This window comes from Charadrius vociferus, unplaced genomic scaffold (genome assembly GCF_000708025.1).
Source record: "Charadrius vociferus isolate BGI_N301 unplaced genomic scaffold, ASM70802v2 scaffold202, whole genome shotgun sequence".
In the NCBI taxonomy this organism is placed as follows: domain Eukaryota; kingdom Metazoa; phylum Chordata; class Aves; order Charadriiformes; family Charadriidae; genus Charadrius; species Charadrius vociferus.
Genome location: NW_009647242.1, coordinates 102,360 through 121,532, shown reverse-complemented (window position 1 = coordinate 121,532; position 19,173 = coordinate 102,360). Strand labels below are relative to the sequence as shown.

The following is a 19,173-nucleotide window of genomic DNA, read 5'->3' as shown; positions in this document are numbered from 1 at the left end:
GTAGCTTTCTTCTGCAGAGGAATTGGTGTCTTTTATTAATCAAAGAACCCATCTCAACTCCTGTTTTGCTTTGTTCTACTCCTCTCAAAGCCTCAGATCAACAGCCACTAATTTCCTTCATCAGCAGGACCTGGTACAGTCCTCCCTGAAGTCTGCTGCAGTCCTCCTGAGATATCTGGATGCATCAGGTATATAGGACATCAAATTCTCCCTCAGCATCCTTCCATCTGCTCCCTCCCTCACTTGACTAAGTTTTACTGGCAGTTGCACTTGTCTAACGAGCTATTGCTCTTCAGTGGAAGGTGGAATATAAATGAAAGGGAGCAAAATGGTGCTCAGCATCCAGCTCCACCGTCTCCTCAACATTTCCATTGCTGCTTGAGCTCCAACTCAAAATAGACCTGGTAAGGACAAAACAGCTAAACTATGACAGGGAAACGGGTCCTAACATTGGCTTCAAGAGTAAATGTGAGATTGTAAACAAATTAAAAGCAAAGTACCAGCTGCATGAGTGCGCAGGCATCCTGGATTAGTAAGAAGGAATGGGAATCTGTCCGTATTCAGTTCAAAGCTATGTTCATTCTGAAGCCTAAAAATTACTAATTTAAGTAACATCTGCATTAATTACTTTATGATTCTACTTTCTTTATCTCCTTTCATCATGGGGCAAGACAGATGTCTGCCTCTCCTGTATTTTTCCTGTGTTCCTCAGTGCATCAGTTTCTAGAGTTACCCCGACTCTCTAATTGCAGATTTTGCACTCATTCCCTCCACAATTTACTGTTTATCATGTGTGCTTTCCTCCCACCCCCTGCAACAGCGTTAGGGTCTCTTACTCCTTACACTTCCCTCTGCTCCTTCTCTATCAACCACTTCACCTCAGACGCCTTGGACTGTAGAATTTGGAGTGCCGTTTACTTAAAGAAAAAACACCCAAACCGAAAGCCCCAAACCTCTCTCCCCCCGTGCTTTTGCCTTTGCCCTCAGAGTTTGCTCTCTGCCCTCAAATGCTCCAACATAGGGAAGCTGTGCAAGGTGAAAGGAAATTGTGAGAGATGGCAGTGGTGTTAGCAGGTACATAATTACGAAGAGTAATCATGAAGAAGAAATACAAAATACTTATCTGGGTTAAAAATACTTATCTCCTTTGTAAATGGAATGCATAACACTACGTAGATAGTGGACTCATTGGTATTACTATCTTATCAATCTCACATGTATGATTTTTAAATGTGGCTTGTGAGTTTGGGCATGTGACTTCAAAGGGGTGTGAGTTTTAAAAGCTGAAAGATAAGCCACTTCTTAAAATTGGGCCCCTTCAACTTTTCATTAATTGGTAGCCTAAAATACTGAGCTACTGACACTATTAGCTGTCCCTTGGGCTAGTCTCTGGCTTTGTTAAACCACACAACAATTAGGGGTACTTGCCTCAATAAACAGTGAGGTTACATGGAAAAAAGAGAGGTGTGTGTTTGTTGCCTTGCAATGAGAAAAGAAGTTTATGCTGATCATTTCAAGAAAAAGCACCTGAGTGTAGCACTGAGAGCCGTGACTGCCAGTCTTAAGAGGAGTGGCAGAATCTTAATAGGTCCTTTCTTACTGAGTTACCTAGAAAAAGCTTTCTAAACATTTTATGTTTGTGCTCTCCAAAGCTTTCGCAGGTTTACACGATCTAATAGTGTAACAACAGCCGTGCAAGCAGACCTGGATTTCCATGAGAACTTTGAAATAATCGACCCTCAAGAGGACAATACGTGTTCTGGACAAATATCAAGACAATTTTCCCGAGATGCAAGCACCTCTACCGTTAGCATACAAGGGTCAGGAAACCATTACCATGCATGTGCAGTGGATGATGACTTTGATACAGATTTTGATCCATCAATTTTACCTCCTCCTGACCCCTGGATTGACTCTATCACCGAAGATCCTCTGGAAGCTGTTCAAAGGTCAGTGTGCCCACGAGATGGCCACTGGTTTCTGAAGCTACTTCAGGCAGAGAGAGATCGTATGGAGGGCTGGTGCCAACAGATGGAGAGAGAAGAACGGGAAAACAACTTACCTGAGGACAGTAAGTAACTGCATACAATAATATTGCAACTACAAAAAAGTATTTCATATACGGCAAATTTACTCCATTGAATTTTTTCTTATTTAGCTAATGAAGCTATGGTTGTGATTCTCAAAAGGGCTGTACGAATGTATTTAATAATCCTTATTAAAGTTGACAGGGAATGGAAATGCTCAGCACTTCTGAAACTCCAGAGGTATTAGCTTTTGGGATTGCACAGTTCAATGGATAATTAGGAGACTGTGGTTAGGGGTCTTGTAGTATTAATGTTTCTTAACTCTTCCCTTTAAAATCACTTCTCATAACCTTAGAATATAATTGAACAGATTCTAGTTCCTTTTCATTAAATTCATAATTTAGATGCTTTTTTAGATGGTGATTGGCATCAGAGTCTTCAGATTCTTCTCCCAACTGAGATTTCAGTTGTGCTTCCAAGTTGTTCTCCCTGTCTTCCCCTCTCCAGTCTCCCTTCATCTCCCTTGCAGTTCTCATTCCTCTTTGATCTTCCCAGTAAAACAAGCTCTCCGTATTCTGCAATAAAAAACACACACATGAAAACCACATCTCAGTTGTCACTGCTGCCAGAAGTATTACCCCACCTGTAAGGTAATGGGAATGTCTAGTGAGCCTTCATTAGTAAGACAGGTTGGGTAACTCTTGTCTTACTTATTCACTCTAGTTAGGGAAGAAGAGCTGAACATGTGCCTCCTTAACCAGAGTTTTTTCTCCAAGTAAAAGTTGACGTTTTTGCTATTTAATTCCATTACAAGGAGCAGTACTATTGATACCTGTCAACTTTTGGACATAGGTACACCTGTGAGCTTAGGAGCATGCTCCTTGTGAATTAAGCTTTTTCAAATTCTATCAGAGAGCTCCTAGAAAACACTGAGGACCAGCTGCATATAGAGAGTTCAATATTGTATAATTTAGCCACACCTTAGTGTATTTTCCTAGATATACAAGTAACAATTTTCCAACCCCCAAATTAGCTCCTACCAAAGCACAGACTGCTACTTCAGCTCCAGGACTGCTCCCTCCAAATTTCTAACCCTTCCTCTCAAGAAGGGAGGCTCTAGAATTCTTTTGAGATGTGAAGGTTTTGATTTCTGGAAGGGCAGGAATTAACACTGGCAAAAAATATATTTTTTAAAATTCTTTGAAATGCATAAGCTGTTTCTGCTGGAACTTTCCATTCAACCCAATGAAAGAAATAACTATAGAGAAGTTTGATTTAGATATTTAAAGTTAGACATTACTGTAAGGAACTGGAAATTGACTTCTAATGGAAAGTATGAAATAACCTTAACATTAAGGTATGTTAAGGCTTTCTATTTCTACAAGACTTCTGTTGTATAACAGGCTAACGATTTCTTCTGAGGGAAAAATATAGAAGTATTAGCCTTCAAAGCAGATTCCAGTTCCCCAAGTTTTAGAGTATTTGAACTTCATTTTTAATTTACGTCATCAGCACATTCAAAAATCTCTTTGAACGTTTATCAGAATACAAAGGTTTTCTGTTGTTAGTATGCAAGAAATAAACCCTGTGAACAAAGAGATTTTAGCCTGAAAAAGAAGTGTGAACGCATAACAAATAGGAAATACACATTTGTAAGTCTAAGCCACAAAACCCACTTGCTTTCTCTTTGCCACAACAACTTAGATTGGACATAAGACATTTTCTACGATAAGGGTGGTGAGATACCGGAAGAGGTTGCCCAGAGAAGCTGTGGATGCCCCATCCCTGGAAGTGTACAAGGCCAGGCTGGATGGGACTTTGAGCAACCTGGTCTAGTGGAACATGTCCCTGCCCGTGGCAGGGGGTTGGACTAGATGATCCTTAAGGGTCCCCTCTGACCCAAACCATTATGTGATTCTATGATTCCATGAACTGATAATAATGGAAAAACCTACAAATATTTTATTTGTGCAGCGAAGTAGTTATTCACCTTGAGAAAAGAACATGAAGTGAATTTCACAAGGCAGATATTTGCAGAATGTGTGTATCTGTATACAGAATTTTCTTTCAGTGTCTAGGTGTCTTTGATATATGCGGGCTTTTTATATTAAAGGGCTCTTCTTTGAGCAATCAGTGGGAGAAGTCAGTTATGGGGAAGATAAAGGAATGGTTAGGCTGGCTATTCCCAATGCCTCCTCACAGCACACGTGCCACGTGTCCTGCGGATCATTCCTCCTCTTCATTTTTCTGACCGGCACTTCTCATGATCACTGGAAATGGGAGGAGGAAAGGGGTTGCCCACATTTTGCAGTCACTGGTGAGGTACTGATTTCGGTGTGACGCCATCGGCCGCTCTGGCACGTGGCAGCTGCCTCCCTCAGAGGCTGCATGGGGCTTTCCGCTGAAGCTCAGCACACCCCGCTCTACCTGATGCCAAGGAAAAGCATATGGTCGGAGCCACGCTGCCCGCTCAGCAGCGCCAGAAACAAAAGCCCGATTGTTAAAAACTCTGCCCTGAAATATATCTTTTTCATACGTCTGTAAACTTTGAAGAAAGGGAGAAAAGGAGAAGAAGAGGTGTGCTTGCTTTGGTTTTCCTAATGAAATATAACCAGAGCAGGGAACGCATCCTTTGTTTTCAACCTGACATCCCCAGTGTGTGTTTGGCCAGATAACAAAATAACAAGAACGTGTGATGAGCGAGGTTTTCTCGATGCCATGGCAGCTGACAGAGGGCTCGTCCCCCCGGTGCTCCGCGTAAAACGATCCGTGCTTTCTCCAGACAATGCGGCCCTTGTGCGAAACAGCTGTCTCAGGGAGACGGCTCGCTGCTGTTTGACAGTAGCTTGTATGTTACATAGATACGTTGGGTATTATCTAGCTGGGAATGAATCTACCAGATGGGATTGAATGTTTCTAGCTGGGAAATGGAGTCTGCTGCTGTGTATAAAAACAAGCTGTGGTTCAGTGGCTGCACGATGAAATGCCAATATAGAGAGAAATGTGGCTGCCCTTCCGCCATGAATTATTTATTGTATAGAATATTCTGGTTTTATCTGAAATAATTTTCTGATAAAGCCACGGCATGTGCAACAGGCAGATGAATACCACTCAGACTTTAAGCTCGGATACTTGATACGGTTTCCGTGTATTTTGCTGTTACAGAGTTGCTGGCTCCAAACTCTAGGGCTCTCATAAAAAAAAAAAAAGATGTTAGAGATATGAGGTCAAACACCTTGTGAGAATTGATTGAGGCTTTGGATTCGGCCTCTAGTGAAATCAACTGTATACCTTTTTTGGGGGGTTTCTCCTCAACCCTCTGCTCTGTTCTCCTGCCTCTGCCCTGCACAATTTTGTACAGTCAGAGCCTCACCACTGATGTCGGTGACTTTTGGCTCAGGCTTCTGAAGTAACCATTTACACACAGAATTAGCAGCAACAGGCCCGACTCCCCGCGCAGCACTGTTAGCGAGCTGCCTCAGGCCTCATTTTTTCACAGCAGTGGTGGCCACAAGAACATACACCTACAGCCCTGGCCTCACTTTTGCTGGATTTTTTTTTTTTTTCTGTTTTTTTTACTTCACGTGGGGCATTAACCAAAGAACCGGAGAGCTTCATTTTGCCCCACTTCAGAAATGTTTCTCTTTCACGTGGGGTTGTAATGTGGCTACGATGCGAAGATAACCATCGGAAGCAAACAGCAGGCCTGATTCACCACAAGCCAGGTGTAATGTGGGTTTAGTGGCGAGACAAGTCAGGCCAATCAAGTTAAAACCAAAACAGAAAACCAAAGCTCTGACAAGACATGTCATTATAACTGTCTTGCGTATATATTATACTCCTCTGGGCTAGCCTGCAAACACAGGTTGACCTCAAATCTGCAGTAAACTCACTGCTTAGGACCAAGTTCAGCCAGTTCTGGCAAATTATGCAATGCTTGCACACTTTCTGCGTTCTGTTTTGGTTTGTTTCAATTGTTCCAAGAGAAAACTTAAAGAGTGAAGGCTGGACACGACAAGAAAGTTAAAGGAAAGATATGTTTTTCGCAATAGTTGCCCATGGCAAAAGAAAAGAAGACCCATGAGTTCATTCTCAGCCACGAGTGAGGAAAACCATTTGCCAGCCCTCTGCAGGGCTTCCCCAAGCTATCGTGGTCCCTGCCGCCACTCGGAGGAGCGAGGCGGCCTCGTCCCGCAGCAGGCTGATGCAGCCTTGCAGAGGGACAGTCACCAGCCTGACGTGTGGCCGAGTCCTGCTGGAATCCCCCTGGCTACATGCCTCTGGCCGCCTGCCCAACTCGTCCTTTTCTTGCTCCGACTTTCTTTTCTCCCCAGAAGGGACTTCTCCGTCTGCGAGGGTTTCTCCAAGGAGAGCCAGCTCCGGGTTGGAAGCCCTGCCAATGTCCAAGGGCTAGCAAGGAGAAAAGAGAAATCCGCAAGCAACAAAACAATAAAGTTAGGGAAAAAATGTGGAGCCTGCTAATAAAAGCCAGGGAAGTCAGAGAACACATGGAAACTGCTTCACTCCCAGTGAACAGCATTTACTCATGCAGACAGCCCTATTAATGTCAGTGAGATCACTCCTATAAGTAAATATGACTCAAAGCAAGGACTGCCCCCTCCGTAGCTTGCTCCATTTGGCCTTTTTCTCCTTAAAAGCAGAGCTTAAGACCTGAGTAGTAGCTTTAACTTTGAATTTCCTGGCTTTTGTCATGCTTGGTGTTATTTAAATGTAGGTCTGTCAACAAGAATAGGCTAAAATGCTGGTCCATCCTGGCTTGGAAATGGATTGTGACAGCTCTATGGCAGGATTGCTTCATATGCACAGTGCCCAGCCAACATTTGCAACGCAAATGTCAGGCTGTGTCCCTGTAATTTCAGCTATTGTTCCTGCCACTTGCTCCTGGGGCAATGAGCGAGTGGCTGGTTTTCTGTTCCCTAGCTTGCTGCCCTGCCTACCAACCAGGTGTTTTCACATTAAGGGCATTTGATAGTCACAGTCCTAAAGTGTCTCCTTTGTCACTCGTTAGACCCTGGGGCCTGTCAAAGTTGAAATGCAAAGAGATCAGTTGGTGGTTTAAGACCAAATAATACTGCCCCTCCTCAAAACTCCCATGGCTTCTTTCTATGTGATGACTTTTCACATCACTTCAGGTGATTTTTGCTGTTGTTTTCTTATATTTTGTTATCCTCGTTACGCCCAGTCTCTTTCCAAGGTAGAGCAGATGACAGTATCACCATTTTTTTTGCTTGTGTTTGCAATTCTTTTTTTGTTTTGTTTCTTTTCCCATGAAGACACGGAGGGCAGGGCTACATAGAACTCTACAATCCCAAAGCAGGTCCTATGCAGTTCTTAGAACCAAGAGAAGCAAGAACTTACTGCTTGAACAGCACAAAGTCTAAGTCTGTATTTAAGAATGTTTTAAAAGGAGAACAGGTTGGGGGGGTTAGGGACACAAGGAAATTCACGGGCATGTATCTATCCTAGAGTAACATTCTGTGACCCCCAGTCAAGAACAATAATAGCGAGGAGGCACTCTACAGTATCTGAATTATATCAAAATAGCTATACCGAAGCAGTTCTTCCAGAATAGGTATAACTGTCTATTTCTTAAAAGTTGTGACAGAGGACAACTGGATTTACAAGGAAGAGAGGTCAAAGCAAGGGAGAGGAAAATTCAGACTATAAAAACAAAACACTGCAGTAGACACACTTCTCCCCCTGGGGAAGGGGTGACAGCAAAGCATATGATGGATGTTAATAATGTTCCTTAATGCATTACTGGAAGGCATTCAGATCCAACAGTGCTGAGTGTGCTGTATAACCCTGTATGGAATAGAAAGCAGACATGAATAACATTATATAGGTGTTTAAATCCATTATGATTGCATCTTGATGGGTCAGTATTTTTTGTTGTTGCTTGGTTTTATACATTTTGTTTGTATCCTATTAGCTGAACACACCAGTTTGAACATTTATATGTTTTCCTCCTGTACTCCATCTCCCTTGCTGTTGCAGATTTCTCTGATTCTTTTCTGATGTATTTTGAGTATTATCTTTGCAATTCCATTTATTTTCTTGGCATTTGGCTTCAAACCTCACAGGCTTTTCTCCTAAAAAAAAAGTATCAGTCTATTTTTACTTTTTGGGTTTTTTACTACACCTTGGCCTTTCTCTTTGGCACCAGAGGTTTCGACTGAGTAAGCGAAACGAGCACTCTGCCTTTGAGCACTAAAAACAACGCACCTTTGGAAACAAAACTTAGGCTATTGATAAGGCTTTGTGCCTTCTGGAGAGATTCCTTTCAGTTTTTCCAATGCTTTGTCCTCCACCCCCCTCACCCCCCCAACTTCCGTGATGGAGTTGGTTGTTGACTGGTTGCACATTAACAGACCGCTTGCTTTTGAGGGGTGAGGAATCAGTGACACTTGACTAGATACAGCCGCGGCTACAGCAGAAGTGGCAACAATAGAGAACAGCATCAGCATGCATCCCACAGTCAGCTGGGATGATGGTTTTTAGGCAAATAGCCAGTCGCTAGGCAGCCAAGGACAAGGACTTCCTTTTCCCTCTGTTGAGATCACTGAATATTAAGCTCTTCTTCCCTCAAAGAAAGGGGCACATTCCCATCCATCGCCAACAAGGTGTATTTACATTTCTTGGTGCCTGGGATGTGATTTCCAACTCGGGTGGTGCAGTTTTCCAGGAAGAGCCTGCCTCGTCTTTTTGTGTCCCGAGAAGTGGAGAGACCGTTTTTTCTCCCCTCCTCAAGTCTTGGGAAGCGTCAGAGTGGCCGAGCTCCAGATGAGGCAGCTGTTCCCAAATATACTCAGTGGGAAGAGTTTTCATAACAATGGGAACCACATGAAAGCTCCCAGAGTAGCTCCTCCTACTATTGAAAAGTCCTTTCAGTTGAGTGGTTTGCATATTGGGTTGCATAAATGACTAGACACACCAAGGGGTCCATTTTCAGCACTGTGCGCATAGAATTAGACACGCAAGCCTTGCTAACAATAATGAGAGTTGTGTGCAAAACTCCCTGCGCAATATGCTGAAAATATTCTGCTTAGTGAATCTTCCAGCTCACGGCTATTTCCTGGCAGTGCTGACCTGAGTTCTGGGAACAAAACGAAAGTCTGGGCTCTGTGTGTGTTCACAGACCTCTCTCCTGTAGTTTTGGAAAAAAATATGAAAAGACTCTCTTCACCCTCCTTTTTTTTTTTTTGTCCTTTCCTTTGTATGTCTGAAGTATAAATGAACTTCGCATCCCACTTTTCTTTTAGCAGCCTTAAGGAGCGAGCTTTAAGGCTGCTGAAGGAAAAGCCATTTGCCTTGAAGGAGCAGAACACAGATTTCCTACTACTCTGTGTCTGGTTTCAGTTCATCGTGAGCATTTGTGCCAGTTTGCTTAGCATGTGGCTATGCAAGTGTATCCCGTGGAGAGGCCTTTCTCTTACCAAACACTCCATGGTGGCATTCTGGTCACAAGCTGCCGACATGCACAGCAGCCAGTCACAGGACCATGAGACCCTAAAAACGTTGCCAGAAGGGGTTTGAGCAAAGTTTTATTTGTCTATTTATTTATTTATTTTTCATCGTGGTAAGTCAAAACACTTAGCAGTATTTTCCCAGCGGAGCTCTGCTGGCATTGCGTTAGGTTTTATACAAAAAGTGACCGTGCCCAAAGGATGTACAGAGGATGGGAGCGAAGGACTAGTATCTCTTCCAGGCTCTGCAAACCGCTTCACCTCTTTGTTTTTCCTATTCCTCCCTCACCTGCCTCATGTATCCAGACTGTAAATTTGTCATGGAGAAGTTGCTGTGTTTATATGAGGGCTGGGACAATGCAAGTATCTATGAGTAGAAACGATAGTGAAAATTGTGACACAGTGGCTGCCATTCATGGTTTTCATTAATGAAGTGGTAAATATTTTTTTTGTTATTAAATGAAATTAATTTTAAAATAAATATTTAACCAAAGAATTGGGAGGCAATAAGTTGCTTCAGCTGAGAGGGGAAATTAATGATGGAGCCAGATACATCTGTGATGCCAGCCTGTTTATTTAAAGACAGTGCATAAAGCATAGTTGTTGGGTTTTTTTCCTGAGCACCGAAAGTCTCAAACAAACTGGTAGCTGCTTTCTTACTCACAGCATCATTTTTCTTTTGATCAGCAGCCCTCAAAATCGTACTCTCTTTTCTGGATTCACTGTCCTACTGCCAGTTGAGGCCATGTCTATCTTTCTGCTCTGTTTCTGCATGCTTGCTTCTTTTTACATGCACATGCACACACACACTCTCCAGACTTTGACCAGGACTCAGCGGTTTCGGGTAACATATTCTCAACTACCCCTTGCGGCGGTAAAAAAAGCCCACCGTTCCAGTGAGGTTGAACACAACCAAAATAGTCTGAGCTCTTGTTTTATTTACTATGAGCTGTCTTCTGGCTGACTGTGGTCCTTCACAGTACTCAGTCCAAAGGGACTGTAACTACCCAGCTGTCTGTACAAAGGAGACCCCAGACAGCGCAGGAGCTGGGCCTCTTTGATGCCTCCCTCCAGGTCACCCGCAAGAAAGAGAGGCCAGGGTGTGTTTGCTCCCTGACATATGCCTGGGTACCTGGATTCAAAGGCAGAAGCCACTTCAGATTGTGCCCATGATAAATACTCAGAGGGTCCGAATGAGGTTCATTGCTGTGCATTAAAATCACCATTCCCTCCCCGGGGCTGTGATGGAGCAACAGTCAGCTAAACCTGAAAACAAGGCGCCGAGTTGCTAAGCGAGGTGGCAGAAATGCGAGCAGACGCAGTGTTGTCTGGACAGTGTAGATGGCATCACAGGTTCTAAAAGCCGCATGTCCTTGCACAGGGAGCCGGGTTTGTGTCCAAAGCCTGAGCCTGGGTCACAGTGATGGCGAGAGGTGTAATTTCTGGTGAGCTTTCTATACAGGTTGCAAGAGCTTTTAATAAGCCATATTTATACTGCCATGGAAGTGCTTTTTGCTGGTTACAACTGATCTCACTGCAGGAATGAGAGTACGCTGCAGCAACAGATGAGTGTTTTTGCTAATGCAAGCTGCCCGAGGAGCCCTCGCGGTACGCCTTTGCCTCGTGCCAATCTGGCCTCAGATTTATCAGCCTATCTCTAATCTGTGACTGAGAGATAACATGCTTTTTGAAAACCAGAGCTGACCACTGCACAGCCTTCTCCTCTCTTTTTATAGGCTTCTAGTTGCCCGCAGCAAAGAAAGCATCATGACTTATATTTCTCTTTCTCTCAGTTCTAGGGAAAATTCGAACTGCGGTGGGCAGTGCCCAGCTTCTCATGGCCCAGAAATTTTACCAGTTCAGAGAACTTTGTGAAGAAAACCTGGTATGTAAACTTTGCTGCTAGACACTGTTGCGTACCTTTCACTAACCCTGTAAATAATCATGCCTAAACTAGACAGAGATTTTCTGACTAACACAGTAGTTTTTCCAGTAAAGGCCTAGATGTAAATTCAGGAGTAACTGTCAAACTTGGTGGAGTCAGCATGAGTTTCACAATAGCTTGAGATCCTTAAAGACAGGTAAAAATTTTCAGATGAAATATCACTGAAACTCTGGTAGTGACTTCAGAGGAGCAAGGATCTCTCCCTTGGCTCCTGAGTTCAGTTTGCATGGGCAGAGAGATGTGTGGGTGCCTCTTCTGGGTCTGTCAGGATGGACCCCAAGTCTCATGAGTGGGGCTTTCCCACGTAATCCCAATGTCGCCTGTATTCAGCAAGACAGAAATACCAGGAAATCAGACACTGAAAGTTGGGGCCTCACAGATCCACAAACCCAACAGCAAAAGTCATTTTCCAGAGTGCTAAAAGGGCAAAGAGGCAAAGAACCAGCATGTTATCACTATAATTACTGTATGTCATTGGTATATGCTACCACTATTATTATTGTTATTTGCTATTTTTATGCTGTTAGTAGTAGTAGAATCAGAGCTGTATTCCAATTGATAAATAAAAATACATATCACACCATGTGTCTAAAGCAGTATTCTCAAAAATGCCAGCACTTATAAAAATTTTCAACTTTTTAAATTAACAATCCGTACAGATACAATACATTTCATTTCCAATTTTGGCATAAATTCCTAGAAGCCCCAAAAGCATAGAGGTCCATCAGCATAGAATAGGGAAGGGAAGGCAAACCCTGTGATACGCATCAGATTGGGGTGACCAACTTCCGCTTCAGTTAATGCACCTTTGAGAATCAAGCCCCAAACTAAAATCTGCTTCAGTGGACAAATGCAACAGAAATCAGCTCTGCTGAAGCCTTCCAATTCTTAATAGAAAAATCAAAGGAGAATTCTGGTTACAAATCTTTGTAAATAAAGGCCTACAGCTGGGCAACATGCTAGTGTGAAGCACTGAAAAACTAGGAATCCAGATATAAACTCTGTTCTCCTTATGAATCTAAAATAGATACTTTATTGTTTTCAATAATTGCTCCTTTAGTGGTATAATCATCCTAGCAAAATCACGTGCCAACGTTGCTGTGAAAAGCACCATTACTTAGAAATTTCTTAAGGCAAGCAATTGACTCTTTTGGGTTTATTGCTTCTGGTGAGGGAGAAAACTTAAACACAGAGTAAAACTAGAGCCATGTAAAACGACATGCAGGGGTCTAATAATAATGGATTTAATTTATAATAATTTATTTATCTTTTTTAATAACACTATATCAATGTGATCTTATGAGGCCACAGTATCCATGAAAGCATGCTGACTCAGATTGGCATAGGGACTGCTCAGCATTTATGAAAAAACATTCTTGAAGCTAGCGTATGCAACACCGCATTTTGTTGGAAGAGTTTCAATTGGGAACCAGCTTATAGAGACACATCCCGTAGAAAGACTTCCCTCATATGAACTTTGCCAACATAGCAGGCACCATTTCATCTATGTCCACTGTATGCAGAAAATGTTCAGAGCTGAGTTGCACTGAAGGGACACAAGACACAACAGGACCTCTCGTGTCACCAGCCTCTGGCCCAGGCCATGCTAGAGATGCTAATGGCCCAGGTGTGCTCTTCTGAGCAAACCTCTCAGGCTGATGGACTAGGCTGAGTTTGCACGTGCAAAGCAACACTTCCCACCTGTGTCCCAGTCTCACTCTGTCCAAAAATTCGCCTGTAAAAATGGGATTACTGTGCTTCTGCATGTTCTCTTCTGAGCTTTTCGCCCAGCAGAGGTTATTCTTGTACAAAAAAAGCATGAAAAAATTGGCCTGAGGCGTATAAGAGGCAATTTTACTTGAAATGGTGTATTTTTGGAGAACTTAAGTTCTCAGAGTGTGGAAAAAGTGTTCACGCACTGGTATATCACTATTTGCACGTGAAGCAAAAGGTACATTTGCCCAGGTATGAGTCTTCTTGACAAGTGTGAACATGGCAGGGAGTCCTTCCTCATGAAAGCGAAGAGGAGGCTGGCGATTAATTTTGGTGCGGTTAGGATACCACCGGTTATGCCCAGGAACATCCACGGGGAGATCCTGCCACAGGGGGCCTGCCACCTGCCCTTTCCCCGTGGTCTGTGGGGCATAGCCGCTTCCTTGGGTTGAGCAGGGGCTTGCGGAGGCACAGTGGCTTGCAAAAACCCCCCGCCAGTAAGTAACGCTCCGCTTTGTTTCTCTCTCTGCGTCGCACCGATCGCTTGGATCTGCTGAAACTGCTTTGCTAGCAAGATTCGTAACCATTTGCACAAATGCTTTACATTAAGAGGTACTAACGCCAACATGTTTTTTTTCTTCTGTTGCACAGAATCCTAATGCACATCCACGGCCGACCTCCCAGGATTTAGCAGGGTTTTGGGATATGCTGCAGTTGTCCATAGAAAATATTAGTATGAAATTTGATGAACTTCATCAGTTAAAGGCCAATAATTGGAAACAGATGGATCCTCATGACAAGAAGGTAGAACATTGTAGATTTTGTATGCTTCATTTAAAACCCTGCACAAATACTGGACAGATTAAATAGTCCTCTGTGTTACAGCGTTGACGTTAAAAATGTGAAATGAAGCTCATATCAAATTAATTTCATTGTAATAACAATGTTTACATAATAATCATCTGGGATATTATCTGTAATATGTTTCAGGCATATTTTTAAACCAAATCTGTCTTTGTGAATCGGATAATGGGAATGTGGTACTTTGTTAAGCTTTACATTTAATCATATTAGACGATCAATCGTTGGAAGGAACTGCCTTATATATTGATTCTTAAAATTAAATAAATCACATTTACGGTTCATATTATTGCATATAGCAAGAGTTCTAGGTTGTGTTACTGAAAAAACTAGGGAAGCACTGTAACCATCGCTGACTTTGGTAACCAGATTACAAACAGAGCGATAACAAAAATATGCCTTCCAAAATGTTACATGAAAGAACTTCTACATCTCCTTTTTTTTTTTGTCTGTTTGTTTAGTTTTTTGTTTATTTTGGGTTTTTTTAATGGGTGATTTCATGAACAGGTTCACTTTGCTGGCAGTGTTGTTTACCCAAGGTAGCATAAAAATCATCTGGAGCTTTGGTCTTTTTTTTAAATGTAGTCCTCTTCTGTCACCATGAAAAACTGCCACATCTCCAAGTGTGAGCCACATTTCACTTTCCATTCTCATTTGGCACCATTGCCTTATTTTTCTCCTCGCTATCCGCATTGAGAAAAACAGCACTTGGGTGAGCCAAAATACACAAATGTTTCAGAAAATCCTTAAAAGACAGACCCATTCCTAGAGGAATCAACGGTCTAATGTTGCGCTCCTGTAGGTATGTAATTGGATGGCTGAATTTTCACTGTGGCTGGTCTGATAGCAATGAATAAAGCCAACAGGTAGGGTCACCAGAAGGAGGAGGAACGTGACTTACAGGTACAGTGGCTCAGACAGGAGTCCGGGCTGCCCCAACTCACGGTCAGCTGGCTGCCGATGACCAAAGCGGTGTTTTCTTTCGGGCAAATAACCATAATAATATCAAACCCCATTAATCTTGCAGCAGGAAGCTTGCAAAGGCAGTGCTGGTAGCACTCTCCCTCCTCCTCCGATCAAGACTAAATACTCATTCCTGACTTAGGAGTGCCATGTTCACACCATTTGTGCACACCTAATGTGTTTTGTAGGGGAATGAATGGGAATGTGTTTTCCTAGTCCAAGGTACTAAAGGCAAGTCATTTTCTTATCTTTTTTTTTTTTTCAGTATCTATCAGAAAAGGAAGTTAAAACCGTCAAACATGCATGCACAGAAATGCTGGTGTATGGTCTTTCATTAGCTTTTACAGTAAAGCGGGTAGGCCGGGTGTTTGCAATTGCAGCAGTGAGAAACGAGAGCTTTCCTTAAAAAAAAAAATGTGCCTTTTCTTTGCTTCTGAAAAACATTTCAAAGAGTTTCCAACAAAAAGAAGACTATAACGGGTTAAAGGAAGTTATGTAGTCCTGAAGAAAGGGACCTACATTAGGAAGGTAAAGATTTTAAAGAATTACACTGTGTTCCTGTTTCAACAGCATTTGTCTATGATTTTCGATGAAACAGATCATCTCCTTTCTTAAAAAGGATTAAAAAAAAAAGAAGAAAAAGCTTTCTGTGGAATTTATATTTGCAGTTGCCTTTGGCCTTTGCCACTGGGCCCTTTTTAAACAGCATAGATTAATCCTTGGACGGAGAGAAAAAGCAAAGTATGAATAAGTGTAACTAAGCACCTTTATATTTCGAGCCATGGAAGCTCTTGTGAGCAGCATGAGAGAAAATGAAAGGGCAGAATGGGACCTTTGTAGTGTGATAAAATCCCTTCGCTCAGAGACCATGTTCACAGTTGGAAGGGGATGTAACTTAAAAGACAATCTAATTAACTTGACAAAGTCTTTGTGGCCGCCTGAAATTCAGACCTGAATACACTTTTCTTTTTCGGGAGAGATCCCTCTCTGAGGGGTTTTTTTTTGTTGATTTTGTGTGTGTGTGTGTGTACATGCACCAGGATATACATAAAAGTCCTCCTTGTGATCGCGTATCTGGAGCTAGCTGCCACTGTGATGATTAATGCATGTTCTCTTAATGATTTTTAAGTTTTTCCTACCAGTTTTTTTTCTATTTCTAGCTGATTGTAGCGTGTCATGGCTATTTAGCAGGAGGCTAGAGTTTACGAGCTTGCACGGTGAAACCCAAAGTGTGGGATTTTTGAGCAGTCATTAAGCCACTGCAAAATACATACATACGTAACTATATGGTGTTTTTTAAAAAAATGTATCTGTTCTGATGCACCAGCTGCAGGCAGCTAGTTCCCGTCTGCATTATGGGAACGCCAAAGCCCCGGTTACATCCGTGTTGTAAGAGCGCCTAGCATTATGCACGTATAGAAGAGGGTAGCCCAGGAGTCGGGGCTCTCCGGGGTTCCTCTGCCGAGAGCGGCGTTCGCTCCCCAGCCACACGCAGGCGGCTGTGCTGGTGGCGGGAGGCGGCGTCCGAGATGCTCTCCTTTCCGAGTCCCTGGAGCCGGGCGCAGACGCCTGGATCCCCCGCCCCGGGGAGCCGCACTAAGCGGTTAGCGGTGGGGGTCTCGGCCCTGGCAGCGCCGGGCGTTTCACACGCACCGTCCCCGAGGAGAAGTAGCACTGCGGCCGGTCCTCCCCTCCCTTTTGCCATTTGCCCTATGTTTATGAACCCTTGAGCACAAAAGCCAGTTCACTGAAGACAGAAAGGCAGATAAGAGCTAACAAACCTTAGGTAAAATGTGTGTTCTAACTACTGACGTATCCTAGTTTTTCCCGCCTTTCCCTGAGAAGCTGTATAATGCCATTAACCTTCTGCTTTGATCAGGAGAGAAGGGTCCCTCCTCCAGTGCCAAAGAAGCCATCGAAAGGTCAGGTGCCACTCATACGAGAACGCTCTCTGGAAAGCTCGCAGCGTCAAGAGGCCCGGAAACGGCTGATGGCTGCCAAGCGCGCTGCATCGGTCCGCCAGAACTCAGCTACCGAGAGCGCCGAAAGCATTGAGATATACATCCCCGAAGCCCAGACCAGGCTATGAAGGGATCCAACCGGGAGGACTCTCTCTGGCAAGACAAGCCTCATGTATAATCTGCCCCTCTAGGCTCCTGCTCAAGGTCACCACGAAGTATTTGTACCTCCTCCTCCTCCTCTCTCTCGCTCTCTCTCCCCCCCTCTCCCCCTCCCCTCTCTCTGTACGCAGCCGCCCCGATGCTCCCAGTGAACTCCACTGCCGTGGCGTAGTTGTCGGTCCTCCGAGAGATGTCCTCTAATCACCCTTGCTTTCTGAAGGTTCGCCCATGTCATCACGATGCTTTGTCACATGTACTGATGCTGCCACTTTGCCTCATGTAAACGAGTACGATCCTTCTTTTTTTTTTTTTCTTTTCTGTTTGAAACAAATAAACGCGGCGCTCAGACTTCCACACACCCGCGCACCTGTACAGTAGATGCTCCATTTAACTTACTCATGATCTTTAGTTGACCTAAAGCTAGTCTGTTACCCGGTGTACAGCAATATCAAACTGTAGGGGACTTTGGAAATTTCAGTCATGCAGGGTGATCCTTTTGGACTCTGCCGTCTTCCTCACAAAAGATGAAAGGAGCTATGACTCGGATTCCCTTCTTTTTATTACTGTTTTTTTTAAAGCAGATGGCGCACTTTATTCTAACACCTCCGAATCACACCTTCTCACCTGAATTTAAGGAGTCACACAAGGGGAGGGGGGACGAAAAAAACACAGGTCTGTGGGGGTGAAAAAGTGGAAGTATATCCCACAGGTGAGATGGCGAGGGATAGAAAAGATCCTGTGGAAAGATACCTGCACACTCACAGCTGCACAAACTGCCTCATTTTTATTTCATCAATCACTACTTAAACATTTCAATCAGCAGAAGATTGTAAATTCGATCTTCCAGGGAAATAATCTATTTTGAAAGGCAATAAAAGAGTGAAAAGGAAGGAGATAAGAAGCAATGACAGTTGAAGAGATAATATAAAAGAAGGATTTTCTTGTCCAAGTATTAAGAATTTTTAAAATTGTACTGTATTGTCAATTCCTCTTGTATTGTATTGTATGGATTATATTGGTTAAAAAAAAAAAAAAGAAAAAAGAAAAAAAAAGCTTGGTTTTGTTGATGTCTTAATCTCGGTGGGACCATCCGATCTCACACGTCCACGCAGCCACACACGGACACCTGTAGGCGAATTGCTGTACGTGGAGCCTCTGATGCTTTTCCGGCCAAGCTTGCTTTGCTCTATCCACAGCCGATTGTATGCTACAGTTCAGACTGCTTATCACCAAACGGTCCATATCTAGGATAAGTTTCTAATTCAGCCTCCTCTTAATAGTATAAAATACCCATCTGAAGAAGAACAATGAAGTATTTTCCACGAGTTATGGGATCAATATGAACTTAATATTTTTTTCTCGCCAAGCCTTCCTACCCTGGCTTCTGCCATTGTTTTGCAATCATGAAAAATATGCATCCCAAGTAGCTCATTAATACTGGGGGGAAATGGCAGACAATAGGGCTGGAGAGGAACGTGAGAGGTCAGCCCCTGCGTGTCTTTCCCCCCCCCCGGCCACCCCAGGCTGAGGCAGGAACTTGTCCCCCAGCTCCTCTGAGGAGGAACGACGCTGACCACCCGCTACCGAAACCTCTTGTGCCAACATTAGGAAAGCTGTGTCAGGCATGTTGCTGAAAGCAAGTTGTGTGAGAGTGTGTGTGTGTGTGTGTGTGTGCCTACCTGCGTGCATGCGTGTGCACACGCGTGCCCGGCTGGCATGTGCTGCTGCCGCAAGCAGAATCGACGTGAGCTGGTGTGGATGCTGGGGCTGGCGCGGGGCGGTGGAGCGCTGTGTGGACCCCGCCGTCTGCGCAGCCCCGTGGTGATGCTTTCCGGACCCCTGCGCGCTCTTCATCCCGGCTGCCAGGGCAGGGGTACACGGGAGAGGAAGGCAGCAGGCTGTTTTCGGCTCCCGATGGGAGCAGGCGCCTGTAGAGCCCTCCCCATGGAGGGGGTAGAGGGTGCCGCCATCGCGGCACGCGGGCTGGCTGTGCCCGTAGCTCTTAAACCTGTACCGACGGTCCAAGCCAGGAAAAATCCCGCCGCACTGGTGGCGCA

The 19,173-nt window shown here is 43.9% G+C and overlaps 1 protein-coding gene across 4 annotated transcripts in view; it reads left to right on the top strand.

Moving 5' to 3' along the window:
* Positions 1–18,149, top strand: part of DLGAP1 (discs, large (Drosophila) homolog-associated protein 1) — a 144,350-nt gene extending 126,201 nt beyond the window's left edge. For all 4 annotated transcript variants that reach the window (XM_009879971.1, XM_009879970.1, XM_009879973.1 and 1 more), the window contains 4 exons: positions 1,653–2,071; positions 11,308–11,399; positions 13,824–13,976; positions 16,876–18,149. In XM_009879971.1, the coding sequence (XP_009878273.1) occupies positions 1,653–2,071; positions 11,308–11,399; positions 13,824–13,976; positions 16,876–17,085 (874 nt within the window). In that variant the 3' untranslated portion in view covers positions 17,086–18,149. The remainder of the gene's footprint in view (positions 1–1,652; positions 2,072–11,307; positions 11,400–13,823; positions 13,977–16,875) is intronic.
* The last annotated feature ends 1,024 nt before the right edge of the window (positions 18,150–19,173 follow it).